The sequence below is a fragment of the Echiichthys vipera genome (genome assembly GCF_963691815.1).
Source record: "Echiichthys vipera genome assembly, chromosome: 17".
Lineage (NCBI taxonomy): Eukaryota > Metazoa > Chordata > Actinopteri > Perciformes > Trachinidae > Echiichthys > Echiichthys vipera.
Genome location: NC_139842.1, coordinates 28,272,676 through 28,288,007, shown reverse-complemented (window position 1 = coordinate 28,288,007; position 15,332 = coordinate 28,272,676). Strand labels below are relative to the sequence as shown.

The following is a 15,332-nucleotide window of genomic DNA, read 5'->3' as shown; positions in this document are numbered from 1 at the left end:
GTATATAGTTATCCCTAACTTGGACTGTGACAGGGTTGTGGCATACACAGCCAACATCATAAGGGCCTGTTGTCCATAATTTCTTTGGAACTGAAGCTAACATGCGATCAGCATCAGGATGGTCTGTATGTTCTCTTCCATGATCCCTGTCCAAGTCCTGTGCTTCCAGTAAGGCCTAAGCCAAACATTTCGAACTATTGGGTCGATACACCACATCTTCTCTCCAGGTGAGTAAAACACAGGGTGAGGCTGTCGGCTGCCATGGTAATTGTAGAGCTTTCTTCACCATCTACAATTACTGCTCTGGCCTCAAAGCCCACTCCCAATGCTAGTGTAATGTATGGGGCAGCTTCTTCAGATAGAATATACCACTGTTGCTGGTCTGGTGTCAGGTTACAATGTGCAGCCAAGCCATCTTTTCCTACATAAATATGTGAGACATGGAGTGTTTCCATTTTTCCTTCCTTTTCCTCCATCCAGCTATCTTGATAGGCTTCATCAGGGGCACAATTGTAGTTGTAGGTGCAGTGGAGGAGGTCTCTGGGTGGGACATAGGGGTAGAGAGTGTAGATCCATGGTTTCCAGTCCATATATCTCCTCTGCCCATTGGAATTCCATGCGTAAGCTGGCATCTGGGTTGGGAAAGGAGAGGCAGGTGGACTTTCTCCTCCGTCTATTAAATGAGTTTCCACGCAGTTCCATATAGGCCTTGATGGTGCCAAGGGTGGGGGACAAGATCTGGCCCAGTGGTCATAAGCCCCACAGTTGAAATGTGCTTGCTGGGAGGAAAAACTCCTCCTCTTCCTCTGTTATTATTCATGGGACCCCTCTGGTAGATCCTGTAAGCTTGCTGTTGGTACTGGGGTGGAGGTCTGAGTGACACTTAGGCTGACCAATAAGGGCCCGGTGCAAGACCTGCTACTGCAGCCCCTCCTTATTGCTAGAGTGCATGTTGAACAGCTTCTCCTATCTGAGTCTGAAGGCTTCCTTGTTCCAAGAAAGCTCAACCCTCCAAATGCCAGCCCATCTGTTTGTAAACTTGACTCTTCTCCTTTTTTTTGTTCATTCTGTTTCTTGTTTGGTGACCTGGTCTTTCAGAAGGCGCCTGGTGAGATTAGCCATGTCCTCCTTTTCCTGCTTGTGTTTATCCTGGTATCTGATGTACCAGTGGACCACAGTTTAGTCCCACTGGAGCAGGTCCATTGTATCTAGCCCAGGGACATCTTCTAGAGTTTTTTGGAGTGGCTTTGGGAGGCCCCTTATCACCTGGTCTCTCCATAACATTTGTGTGTTATCACTCCTGTCATGTCTACTCCTTCCATAGTTCAGCTGCTCGGCTTAAATACCCATGAAGCATCTCACTTTCAACCTTCTCCAGACCATCAAGAGCCTTAAGATTAGGTCTTGTTGGCCAATTATGTTTGATGCAGCCCGCGGCTTAGGAGCCTTCACACCTCATTAACAGAGCCTGGATGTGCGCCAAACAGAGTGGCTTTCCTGCAGAGTGTCGCTCCAATATCCGAATCAATGGATCTGCCCCTTGGGACAAGGGTGGCAACTTGGCCTCCAATGAATCAATGTCTCTATGTTGGAATGGTACATACTGTATACTTGAACTCCTGAGGAAGTCATCCTCAAAGGGTAATTGCCAGTGCTGGAGTGTCAGTTTTTTGCCTCCAAGTGAGTATTTCTGTGTTTTTGTCAATATTCTGGGATTGTAAATTGTGAAATGTATTTGTTTGTCTTTCTTTGCTTTTGTTGTGTTGAGATAGTTGGGCTTTCTGGGCGAAATCCACAACTTTCTCCATGATAGAAAGAGGTAAGATTGATGTCAGTTTCTGTAGTGAGAGGTCCACTTTCTCTTTTAGCCCTTCGATAGTGAAATTGACCTGTCTTATTCACTCACTGAGGAGTAGGTTTTGAGCCTTTGCTATGATTTTCTCCACTCTATGCCCTCTCATAGTGGAATTAAAGCATAGGCTAGTTGGTGTAAGCCTTTGTTGTTCACAAATGGCCTCCCGTGACTCCAACTACTGTCGTTAAGACCCAAAAGAGCACTAACAAAGTCGAAACCTACGTCCCACCAATGACTTTCACTCTAACGATGCATAAAGGGTTCCAGTGACATCATCAGCCTTGTGAAAAGGTTAAATACCTGGATCTCCACACCAGATAGTTAGACGAGTCCCAGCCTGGTCCTTCATATCTTAGTACATATCATAGTACTGTACCCGACTAGATCACTGCGCTCTGAGAATGCAGCACTACTTGTCGTTCCTAAAGTCTCCAAAAGTCGAATGGGAGGCAGAGCCTTCAGCTACCAAGCTCCTCCCCTGTGGCACTAACTCCCAAGTGTTGTTTGGGAGGCAGACACCGTCCCCATATTTAACCCTCTGAGGGCAAAGGCTATTTTCTGGATTTTGCATACTTTTGTAAATTCCACTTTTAAGGGTACTTGCATACCCTTAGAAGACAACACTGGACTCAGTGGCTTCACTTTTTATTAAAACAATTAAACCGCTTTGTATGTGACTGGGCAACATCAGACCCTTTTTTAAGAAAAATGTCCGATGCTCCTCGCTGTTCACAGAAAGGTTCCTATGTTCCCCGGTCTGTTATCTTTTCCACAATCAGTGCTAAATTCCCAGCCAAATAGGCCTTTGTAGACCCTGACACCACCCCCTAACCCTAGGCATTGGGAGCATAGCTATTAGGCGTGTTTACATTAGCCCTGTAGAATGGCCTCCAGGAAAGTCCTCTCAAATGGCCTTTCACTCGACGTGTTTCCATAACAAAAAAGAGGCCAGAGTGGGATAGACGAGACGTGACGTATCACTCTGAATGGGTTTCGTTCACCGGTGATCAGCTGATCAGTTATACAGCGGCGCATTCTTCCTCAAGAGAAATACAGAATAGTTCTCGTTTGATTTAAGATGGCCCGTATTATTCACAACCTCAACTTGTACAAGTAACATGGAAGAAAACACTCCACCTTAAATATTCAAGGCGCTGTTAAAGTGTTTGTTGAGAGGCAGGGTGTCACCCCGCTGCAGTACGGTGTGTGTGTGTGTGTCTTCTACACCACTGGATAAAAGTGTCTACTCTACCTCACCGTGTTGTTGTTGTAGTGTCTGTTCTACCACACGTCACATCCCGCTGAGAGCTACATCCAATCATTAACCGGGTATATCTCAGGGGAGAAAAGAGGCCCGATATGGCCTCTTTCTACTCAGTCAAATGGCCTCCTGAGCGACTCACATGCAAATTAGGGGCGTTTTTGGGGAGATAGACCCGCATCATTCAGGGTAGTTGACCATAGTGGAAACGCACCTATTGACTGAGTTTCATGTAACCGATGGTGTATTCGAGTCCACTAACAGTAGAGACAAATCTGTCCTTGTGTGTGTTTGATGACATTGACTGACTCTGTGTGACATTCCAGTGGAATTGAGCCTCGTGGTCAAATTTTTTTTACTGTAATAGCACCAAATAGTCACAATTAATGAGACTACTGACACAGGCCACGTATGAAAACGTTAATTCAATTCTGGTGGAAATTCTACTTCTATGAGTCTACCATGATGTTGAAATAAATCATTCTCAAGAATTGAGAGTCTTTTTTAGTTTAATTCTTGCAAGAAGGAATAACACAATGGCAAGTGACCTTCGAAGAAAAGGAAATTGTTCGTTAGCTTGTATAATGTGAAAAGGCCATTTGAATGAGTCTAAAGGTCAACCATTATAAGTTTTCTAGCAGACACAGAATGGCCAAAACCAGACAGAGCACATTTGTTTTATTAGAATCAGCAGTTCAACTATTTATATATATATATATATATATATATATATATATATATATATATATATATATATGACTACAAATTGTGTTTTACCATTACAAATGACATTCAAATTGTTTGCGTGTTCCAGTTGTCAAGGTGTGAGAGATGTCGCTGCGAGGCCAACAGAGAGGTGTACTGCCGCATTTCGGACTGCCCCGCCCCTCACTGCGTCAACCCCACCTACGAACCCAACCACTGCTGCCCCATCTGTAAGAATGGTAAGAAGCAGTCACTGTCAGTTCAACAATTTGCTCTATGAGTATCTGAAATTAATTTCAGGATGTCCCTTAAATCGGTATGTATGATCCATGTAGTGTGATGGTCACCCACAGTTTCCACAGGCACACAAGCAATAAAAACTAGCAGGTTTTGGGATGAAGTTACAAAACTAAGGAACTCTTTCCAATTTTTGACACTCAACAAGCCTTTCTCAATAGCTTTTTTGATGTCAACTTGTCTTGTAATCTGATTGGAAGATTCCCATAAGCTATGTTTACATCCACTTATTGATCAAATTACCCTAAAGGTTGAATATGTAGAATCTTTACTAAAAGCCACATTTAAAAAAAATAAAAAAATTACACCCACGGGGCGTTTTGAGGGGTACAGAATGAAAGTTGAAAGCTTTTCCATAAAAAACATTTTATTTAGTCTAAATTAATATTTAAATTATTTTTGATGAGTTTGACAATGACTTTCTTTCACATTCTGTTTCCATTGTAGCAGCCAATGGCTTTGGGCATTGCGGGTTACCAGGGTTGTCTGTTGTTTGGAGCAGCTACTGTAGGGTGGCACTGGGTGAAAAAAAACCCACACACCACTGCCTGACAGCTATTTTTGTGCAAACCTGAGTCTCTCCATCACTCCATCTGCCTTCATCCTCACTGTCACTGCTGTGGAAGCTGCTGGTCTGCTCATGCTGATCAGGCTACAGAAACAAGGAATCATTTAGAGTTGAGAGCTAGCTAGCTAATGGATTATACACCACTTCTAGTTGAAGACTGGCTAATAGGGGTCGGCGATATGGCAAAAAATAACAGATCACGATTCTTTTACAGTAATAACACAATCACAATTTTTCATGTTTATTCTACGTGGATTTTTAAATATTTATATTCTGAACAGTGCAACCAAAGTTTTTCCCTGTGTAAAATCGTAGCCCTAAAAGAGAATATATATATATATATATAACAGAGCATTTAGGCCAAAGAATCTTTCTAAATAGATTTGAATCAGTTTGTGAAATTTGGCTGGCATAGCGGCCATTCCAGCGAATATTCCAACCGAACTCTGGAGAAAAACACATCAGGGACGCAGAGGTGGGAAGCAATGTCAGGGCCATAGAGGAGGGTCAAGAAAGGACGGGCTTATGGAGAGGAGAAGATTTAAGCCTTTGAATGCTTTGGGGAGAAGATCTAAGCCATGTCTCCCCTCTGTTGTTATGGGCAATGTAAGGTTTCTGTATGACAAAATGAATGAACTGACGGAGCTAACATAGAGCCATCCGGAATACCGTGAGTGCAGTCTGATGTGTTTCACGGAGACATGGCTGCACAGGGACATTACGGACCAGAACATCTCTTTTGTTTTGCTTGCCGTTCTAGTAAACAGCGGATGGTGTAATCCGGGTCATATCCCCGTTAAAGAACAGCTCTGTAGCCCGAATGTTGAACTGCTGGCCCTCTGACTCCGTCGATACCGTCTGCCTAGAGCAGGGCTATTCAATTGGCCCTTTAAGTATAAGTCTGTGTGAAAATGACCGCTGTCCTCTCATGTATCCATCTTAGCGCGTCAAATGTGGGAGATTTGCTCCACCCGCTCCCTGTAGGTGCGCGATCACAACGCTCCCGCTACGTTCTTCTTCGTGGTTTTCTCAATCCTCTTGGCAGCAGCTCGCTAAGCTCCACTCTGTTGTTGCTCTCAATCGTTTCAGTCTGGTTAAAGCCGTGGTTAAATCATTACCGAAATGTTTCTTTCTACTCTGAAAAAAAGAAAAGTTGTCAAAAATAAATGTCAGTTCACCAGAGAATGGACAGAGAAGTTTTTGTTTCTGTCACTGGGAAGCCTGTGTTTACTCTGCAGCCATATTGGTGTGGAAAGATTATAAAAGAAGAAAAATTCTGCTACTCTGCATTTATGTTACGTTAATTTTTTTGTCGGCCCAGTTTTTGATGAATAAACTCATTTTTCATATTTATTTGTCAGCCTGGTAAAGTAACTAGTAACTGAAGTAATCAGATAAATGTAGTGCAGTAAAAAGTAGATCATTTCCTCTGATTTGTAGTGGAGTAGAAGTATAAAGTAACATGTAAATAAAATACTGAAGTAAAGGAGAAGAGCCTCAAACTAGTACTTTAGTCAGCCTGTGAATGTTCTCATTCGTCCAGGTCATCGTTATCCTCAAAGCAATTTCAGTCAAAAACAACTGGACTGGTTGTTTGTCTAGGAAGACGTTTCACCTCTCATCCAAGAGGCTTCATCAGTTCATGTACGCATCTGACCAGGCTGGGACTGGTCCAACTAACTGGTGTGAGATCCAGGTATTTAACCTAGTTGGACCAGTCCCAGCCTGGTCAGATGCGTACATGAACTGATGAAGCCTCTTGGATGAGAGGTGAAACGTCTTCCTAGACAAACAACCAGTCCAGTTGTTTTTGACTGAAATTGCTTTGAGGATAGTACTTTAGTCCAATAACTGAGTGAAAACCTCTGGTTAACAGGTTTGTTCATTTAACAAGGATTGTTTTTTGACAAGCTTGTTGCACTTTGAGGCCTTTACTATTTACATTGATAAAATAAAGACAATATATGCACTCCTATGTAGCTGCATTGTTTTACAATATCAATTAATGTGATGCTCATGTTTTTCCGGCCCCTCATTTTGGATCCTTTTCATCAACTGGCCCCAATTCCAAATTAATTGAATAGCCCTGACCTAGAGAGATCCCACGTCATCACTGTTGTTCTGTACATCCCTCCCTCTGCAAACCCAACATGTACCTGCAGTATCATACACACCACCATCTCTAGACCCCAGACTCAACTCCCCAGTGCCCTCGTCATTATGTCGGGAGACTTTAACCACGTCACCTTGGATAGAGTTCTGCCAACCTACCAACAGTACGTGAGATGTCCTACCAGAGAGGAGAGGACTATGGACCTGATGTATGCTAACATTAAGGAGCAGGTCAGATCATAACCTGGTTCACCTCAAACCCTGCTATGTGACTCTGGTAAAGAGGAAGCTTACAACAACAAGGACTGTGAGGAGGTGGTCTGAGGAAGCTTATGAGACACTGCAGGGCTGCTTTGAAGTGACTGACTGGCCTGCACTTTGTGAGCCGCACGGGGAGGACATCAATGGGCTCACTGAGTGCATCACAGACTACATAAAGTTTTGCGTGGACTGCAATGTCCCAGCTGCCAGACCGTAACCTGCTACGCCAACAATAAACCCTGAATCACCAAAGACATTAAGGCCATCCTAAATAAAAAGAAGAAAACATTCAGAGATGGCAACCGTGAAGAAGTGAGGAGAGTGCAAGGGGTTCACAGACTTAAAATCAGGGAGGCTAAAGACAATGATAGGAGAAAGCTGGAGAACAAACGGCAGCATAACAACATGAGGAACATTTGGAGTGGCATGGGAACCATCACCGGTTTCCAGAAGACTGGTAGCACAGGGTTGGAGGACCATGTGGACCAGGCCAATGAACTGAACCTATTTTTCAATAGGTTTGATAAGGCAGGCCATCCCCCACATGACTCTGCTGCTGGCTGCCCTTCAATGACTGCCACTTTACCTCCCCCTACTCCTCCTCCTTACAGACACCTTACCTTCCCCTCACCACCTAACGTCACACCTACCTATTCCACCCCTCCCTCTGCTCTACACCATGTCCTCCACAACTTTACAACCTAAGCCCTCCCCCAACGGACATCTCTACAGTGCCAAGACAGTTGACAAGACACCACTCTGGCAAAGCTGCAGGCCTTGATGGCGTATTTTCCAGGGTGCTTAAAGTCTGTGCCCCCCAGCTGTGTGGAGTACTGAGTCAAGTCTTAAGCCTGAGCCTGCACCTCCAGAGGGTCTCTGTGCTGTGGAAGACGCCCTGCCTTGTGCCTGACAGACCAGAGTTCCTGCCGTCTCACATCATGTAGACCAGGGGTGTCAAAATGATCCAGTAAAGGGCTGCTGTGGCTGCAGGTTTTCATTCCAACCAAGCAAAAACACACCTGAGTCATACAATCCCCTGAATTGTCTTCACACACTTTATTTGTTGGATCAGGTGTGTTTTTGCTTGGTTGGAATGAAAACCTGCAGCCACAGCAGCCCTTTACTGGATCATTTTGACACCCCTGATGTAGACCATGGAGAGACTCATCCTGGAGCAGCTAAGGCCTATGGTCAGGCCCTTCACTGATCCACTACAGTTCGCTTACCAGCCCCGCCTGGGAGTTGAGGACTGCATCACCTATCTGGACAAGCCTGCGAGCATTGTGAGAGTCATGTTCTTTGACTTCCCTATTGCATTCAACACCATCCGTCGGGCTCTACTGGGCGAGTAGATGGCTGACCCCCATCGTGTCCTGGATTGTGGATTACCTGATGGACAGACCACAGTATGCACGCCTACAGAACGGTGTGTCTGGCAGGGTGGTCAGCAACACTGGGGCCCCACAGGGGACTGTCCCCTCTCCTCTCAACTATTGCACCTTGTCGCTCTTTTAGGCTGTGGGTGAGGGGTCAGCTTTAAATAACCAGATCAAGCGACAAAGGCTATTTTCACCTGAGTGTAAACACATTTTATATATATGTTTTCATGGCTGTCAGGGTGATTCAGAGGGAGCTGCAACTTCCCCTCAATTTGGTATGCCAAGCCCAGAATTTCTCATCGGGTGTCAAAAACCGAAACAGCAAACACCCGTAGCGATCCAGGCAACCCTGGGTCATATAGTTGAGAGCCTCATGGTCCTCCGGTCGCAACTCACATAATTCCAGGTCCGGATGGCTCTGGCGAAATGGAGAGTATGGTGAACAGTTGGCAAAAGCTGCTGCTGTGGGTGGTGATGACATGGAAGGTGTTGAGCAGAGCCTCAGGGTTGCTTCCAGTCTATGTGGCATGCTGCAATTGAAGTCCTGCAGCATTTCCAACTGCAGTCTTTGCATTCTGTCTCTGGACCAACAGTCTGTCTCTTCGTAGTCAGTCTTTAGACTTTTTCCTTGTGTCTCTGGTATTCCTTGCTGAGTCTCAAGGTGTCCTCCTGGTGTCTCTGGCATAGTCTGGAAACCTGCTCTTCCAAGTTGGTCACCTTAGACTTAGAATGTGGAAAACTCAGCCTCAAATTGTTTTTTCTCTGCTGCTACAAGCTCCATGGTTCTGCACTCCTGGGCGGGAGTACGACAGTAGCAAGTGTTGTAGGAGTAGTAGGAGTAGGATATTGCACCTTTCTAGTCTTTTGACTACTTAAGGCACTTTACACTACATGTCACATTCACCCATTGATACAGACATTCACACAGATGGCAGTGGACATCTACATACCATCTAATCTAACCATTCAAACCACTTTCACACACCCATGCGCAGCATGGGGAGCAGTTCAGGGTTCAGCGTCTTGCCCAAAGACACTCCAACATGCGGACCAGAGGAGCCGGGGATCGAACCTCTGATCTCTTGAATGGAGAAGGACCCTCTTAGCCATAGCCTAAAATAAAGATAGCTAACCAGTCAATCATAAGTTCAAAACGAAAATTCTCTACTCATATTTAAAATGATTGAATACAGAAGCAGAAATAGGGATAACAATTATTGGTATCTTACCGCTTTTTTGGCCACAAAGTGATTCTATGGAGGTGCAGTGCGTTTCGTCGGCATTGCACCACAGAGAGCACACTTCTTAGCCTACTTGATCTTGGAGGTGAGGCTATGCCAGCCTGCAGTATAACTTGGACATTGTGGGGGCGCAAAATACATCCCAAACGTATTTATACCCACTACTGAGCTTATGGAAGAAAGGCTGGCTAATGGCAGACATCACCAAATATCTTAAAGACATGAAAGTCACAGCTTCAATGAGGACTGTCCGGCGTCACTGCAGACAACCCTTCTCACTGAGAGGAACCGATAGCCATATAAACTGACAAGGTAAAATTACAGTACAAGCAGAGCTTGCATTTTAACTTTTCTCCATGATATGCCTACAAATAAACAACAAACTGTTCCTATCCAGTCAGGTACTGGAGACAATAGACTCTCAGCAAATAAGGTGAGCCTGCTCCATCAAACGAGGCACAACATGAAGATTGGTGTGGGCACAGTGAGGTGGGCGCTGAAGAAACTTGACTGAAAATATGCCAAGACCAGGTAAAGATCACAAACACACACGTATTTGTAGGCTATGTATGTATTCATTTTATCTGGCCCTGATTATTGTATTGTCGTAATAGGCCTATGCCTGTATAGCATTTTTGAATTCTGGTTACGGAAACTTTCCAATGAACCGTGTTAAGAACTGAGAACTGCGTCTGAAGCAAGCCAAGGAATGGCAAGCTGCTGGCGAAAAGTTTGACGACATTCACAGATGACAGTGGCATTGGAGCAGTTTTCACTTTGGTACTACAGCCGGCATCCAAAAACCTTGTGTCAAGCATCCCATAAAGCTCTGTGTGTGTTTATGGGGTGTAGAGGTTAGATCAAGCCCAGAAAATCAAGGCCGACCCTACCCGAGCCTGTGCATGTTCGGTCCGAGCAACAGTAATTATGAGCCCGAGCCGGATTTCCATCTGGCAATAAATGGATTTGAATGAATACATCTGACGAATAAAATTCAGCGTTGTTTGAACTACAGAATGAAATTATTCAGAATGGAATTGATCACAAAAGAATCTGAATGAAGAAACGTGAACCACAGTTAATGCCCTGGACAAAGCCGACACATATGTTGTCACTGTCCACGATTTGTTTGAAATGGTTCCATACCTCACGCTTTTCTCCAGTCTTGATCAAAGTTCATTCTCCTGTTTTTACTTGATCCTTTACATCTCCAAGCTCCATGATGCATTTTAGCTGCACAGCAGCAGGCCCGTTGGGATGTGGGCAAGTGCGAGGCACTGGGCGCTGCAACATATGGCGTCCTTCTTTTCTTTTCTTTTTTACTTTGTACACATTTGTAACTTAGGCCTACTCTACTAAATATTTATAGGCCTATAATATTTCTGTTGTATGAGCAGCCTAATCATTCATGCTGTTATTTCACCCGTAGGTACTATGGATCGCCACTTTTACCAGGAGGAGATCATCCAAAAACTACCTGGGCCCTATCTCAGAGAGCACTTTGTGCCAACTCACCGTTTCTTCCAAGGTATGCTCTTGTTGTGAACTGTAAATCTGGACTCAAGGCAACAATGAATTGATTATTACATGATTTCTTCGTTCTCTTAGACAATGATTCCAAACACACTGCGGGTGTGAACCCCTCCCAAGTGAGTAAAACATTTCAATAAATCCCATTATCCCAGCTGAGAACAAATAAAAATACACATCCTGATTTTATTCCGTGTCAAGGAACAAATGTTTGACTCTCCCATTTAATACTGTAGGTCGCCTCATCTGAACCCCATTGAGCTGGTGTGGCATGCATTGAAGGACTTTCTCCAACGTGAAGCCAATCCACAAAACAGGGAGGAGCTCATTCAGGCAATACAGGATTTTTGGAGTACCAAAATGACCACGGACGCCTGCAACTAGTGATGTCCAAATGAAGCTTCATGAAGCATTAGTTGTAATTGTTGAGTCCACTAAATGGAGCTCTTGGTTTAAAGGGCTCAATGAATGGTGATTCAATGTGTTTTCAACCCTTTGTTGAACAGAGAGCATCAACTCGTGGACTAGTGACTTTTAGAGACACTATAATTAACTTAAGTCCCCTCTAGTTAGCAGCTAATTACTAGTGTCTACAGCTTTTATTGTCCATGTCCAAGTGAATAAAGCACATGGCTATTTATGCACGTCCTTTATGCATGGTCCTTTTGGTGCATTCAAGATTAATTGAATTTTCAGTTCCCAGAGGTTGTAATAAACAGTGTATTCCAACAACTATCACTACTGTTGATGTTAGGAGCAGCTAGTACTGTATGCCATATTGTGAGGTAGAGATTACAGGGTTTCTCAGACTGAGGGCCTGTGAATTCAGACATAAATAATTACCAAAGCCAGTCAGCAGGACAGGAAGTACAGTTCATATGATGCCATGTGTGAGTTCGATAGAAAACTGCTGACACAAGGGAATTTGGTAGCAGCACATACACACACTTAAGCTCATGCCCTCTGTGTGTGTGATGCCAATAATTAGAAGACTGTCATTATGACAGTGTTCACCCTGCAGCTCTCAAAAATAGAAGCGGTTACATCACCTCAAACGCTGCATCGTAGAACCATCCCTGTAATGTCATACATGTTTTCACATATTCTTGTAATATGTGCTGCTTTTTGTGGAAAGTCTAAGCAGCTACACAATCTGAAGCCCTTTCTCATTTATTCTTTATGAGAAAACAAAAGAACATGCTATCTGCTTCCCAGTTGCAGTTTCTATTTTTACTGTTCTTCTGCTGGACAGACAGTGGGACAGATGGTTTGGTTTATTACGTCTTTTTTTTTTGTTTCTTCCCCCACTGATCTTTATCGAGCGCAGTTGGATATGGCAACACAAGAACTGTTCTTCCTGATCTCCTGCTGACTGCTGTTGGCAATCGTTTCACGAGTAGCAGCCAAATAAAGGAACCCCCATCTGTGATTGAAAGATGCAATGATATCAGAGGCAGGCTAAACATTTTCTTGAATGGTTTTCGGTATGTCCTGCCCAAAAAAAACAGTAACTGCTTTACTGAAAATACCATATTATAAATTCTGCGTTCATGCTCTGTATGCTCTGTATTGTATTGCATTGTATTGTACTGGCTACATCATCTATGCATACGCACACGCATGCACAGCCTCGCTTGATTTCACTGGATTTCCCGCCACTTCGGCTCCGGATAATATTGTTTTTAACATAGTTTCTATATTTGGAATCACTCGCGCCCAGCTTTTTTTGTATTTATTTCTTCAAACCATGGACCGAAGCTTCGGGCCTGTTGTCTCCTCTGATTACACCAGAGAAGTAAAACACGGAAGTCGTGACGCTAAATCTTACTAGCGAGGTGCCAATTTTTAAAAAACTTCTTCATCTCAGTGGGATTTAAAAGCAACTGGTGAAGTGGGCTGCCTGCCCAAGAGTGAGGAAGGTCTCCCTGGACATTCCGATCCAGGACCGGAACTAAACTCACCTCCCTGTGGTGGTTCTGTGTCCCAGGGTGATGGATCCCCAGCACAGGCTGCGTTATGATGGCCGTGTGCGAGTCCTGTCACCCCACGCTCTCAAAACTGAGGGAGAAGTGCAGGAACTGCAGGATTTCCCTCCGCCAGGTGTGCGCTCCAGCTCGTCCCCGGGATCCGTCCATACAGCTCTTGCCGTACCAGGAGCTGGGGTCCGCTCGCCCAACCCGATCCTTCCCCTCTCTCTCGGTTCGGAACAGCCGCTGGCCAGCGCACCTCTAGGCAGCCCGTGGAACAGCACATTCCCTCCGTGCTGGTTGTAGGGACCTCGATGGTCAGGCACGCGAGGGTACGTGACGGCCAGACCTTTTGCCGCCCTGGAGCCCGCGTCAGGGTGGTTGAGTCCTCCGCCCTCCAGCTGTATTCACAACACAGCTCGGCCTCCACGCTGGTCCTGCAGGGCGATACCAACGATTTGAAGAACCGCCAGTTCAAGGTCCTCAAGCAAGCCTGCTAGACACGGTGAAGCGTCTGATTATTTTCCGGCCCGCTTCCACCGCCGCATTTTGGTGACGTCATGTAAAGTCGCCTCCGCCAGCTGCACCTGTGGCTTAAAGGGTACTGCCTGGGGAAAAATATTCCATTCGTGGACAACTTTACGGCTTTCTTAAACAGACAGAGAATTTTTAAACACAACGGCCTGCACCCTAACCAGGAGGGGTCAAGACTTTTATCTGTCAACATTGACATTGACGGTACTGCACAACCACCACCACCTCCTGACAACAACCCAGTGGGATAAGGAAGCAGAGTCACAATTTAATACACCTCTCTGCGCTTCCCTTACCACAGACAAACAGGAAGCAGAGTTGCAGTCTTAGAATCCGCGCTCCCTGTGGATCACTTTCCAGCTCAGTATCCGATACAAACGCTGTGTGCCTCACGGTCATCTAAATTAATTAAATCAAAAATTAACAGAAGAGGAGCTATACAGAAAAACTTGATACAAATCAACACCAAATCTGTGATAATGCAACAAAATTGTAAAATAAAATGTGGACTTTTAAACATCTCTGCCATCTAAAGCTGTATTAGTAAATGATCTGATATCAGATAATCATATTGATTTACTCTGTCTGACTGAAACCTGGCTGTGTCATGAAGAATATGTTAGCCTAAATGAATCCACTCCCAGTCATATTAATACTCATATTCCGCGAGGCAGTGGCCGAGAAGGAGGCGTTGCAGCTATTTATGACTCGGGCCTATTAATCAACCCTAAACCTAAACTAAATTCATGCAGCCAATTATACTTGTTATAGTACACCGTGCTCCTGGTTTGTACTCTGAATTTCTATCTGAATTCTCAGGGTTTCTGTCAAATTTAGTCCTTAAATCTAATAAGGTAATCATTGTAGGAGATTTTAATATTCACGTAGATGTTGATAATAATAGCCTTAATATTGTGTTTATCTCTCTATTTGATTCGATTGGTTTTAGTCAGATTGTACATAAAACTACTCACTGTTTTAATCACACCCTCGATCTAGTTTTGGCTTATGGTGTGGAAATCAATGACATAATAGTCTTTCCACAGAACCCTATTTTATCAGACCATTATTTAATAACTTTTGAATTCGTATTACAGGACTACTCACCTCTGGGCAAAAGTTTCTACACTAGATGTTTATCGGATAGTGCTGTAACTAAATTTAAGGAAGCGATTCCGTCTGCATTCAATTTAATGCCTTGTCCTAATATTCCAGATTCCTGTACTAACGTTAATTTCTCTGAAATTTATCACCTTGTTGACAGTGTTGCAGGCTCACTACAAACAACACTCGACTCTGTTGCTCCTTTAAAAAAAAGAAGATAATGAAACAGAGGAAGTTAGCTCCATGGTATAACTCACAAACCCGTGAATTAAAACAAATATTTCAAAAATTGGAAAGTAAATGGCGTTCCACTAAATCGGAGAAATCTCGGTTAGTTTGGCAAGAAAGTCTAAAAATATATAGGAAGGCCCTCCTTAATGCCAGAGCAGCCCAACTCATCTTTAATAGAGGAGAAAAAGAACAATCCTAGATTTCTTTTCAGCACTGTAGCCAGGCTGATGGAGACAGCTCTTTTGATCCATGTATTCCTATAACCCGCTTGGCACCAATTTTTCAAA

General features: G+C 44.1%; 1 protein-coding gene across 1 annotated transcript in view; it reads left to right on the top strand.

Annotated features, from left to right (window-relative positions):
* The window catches only part of LOC310960180 (von Willebrand factor C domain-containing protein 2-like), a gene marked incomplete at both ends in the record, with an annotated part of 92,539 nt that overhangs the window by 72,034 nt on the left and 5,173 nt on the right, over positions 1–15,332 (top strand). The window contains one exon of the mRNA XM_083931803.1: positions 3,931–4,060. Coding sequence (XP_083787929.1) covers positions 3,931–4,060 — 130 coding nt within the window. The remainder of the gene's footprint in view (positions 1–3,930; positions 4,061–15,332) is intronic.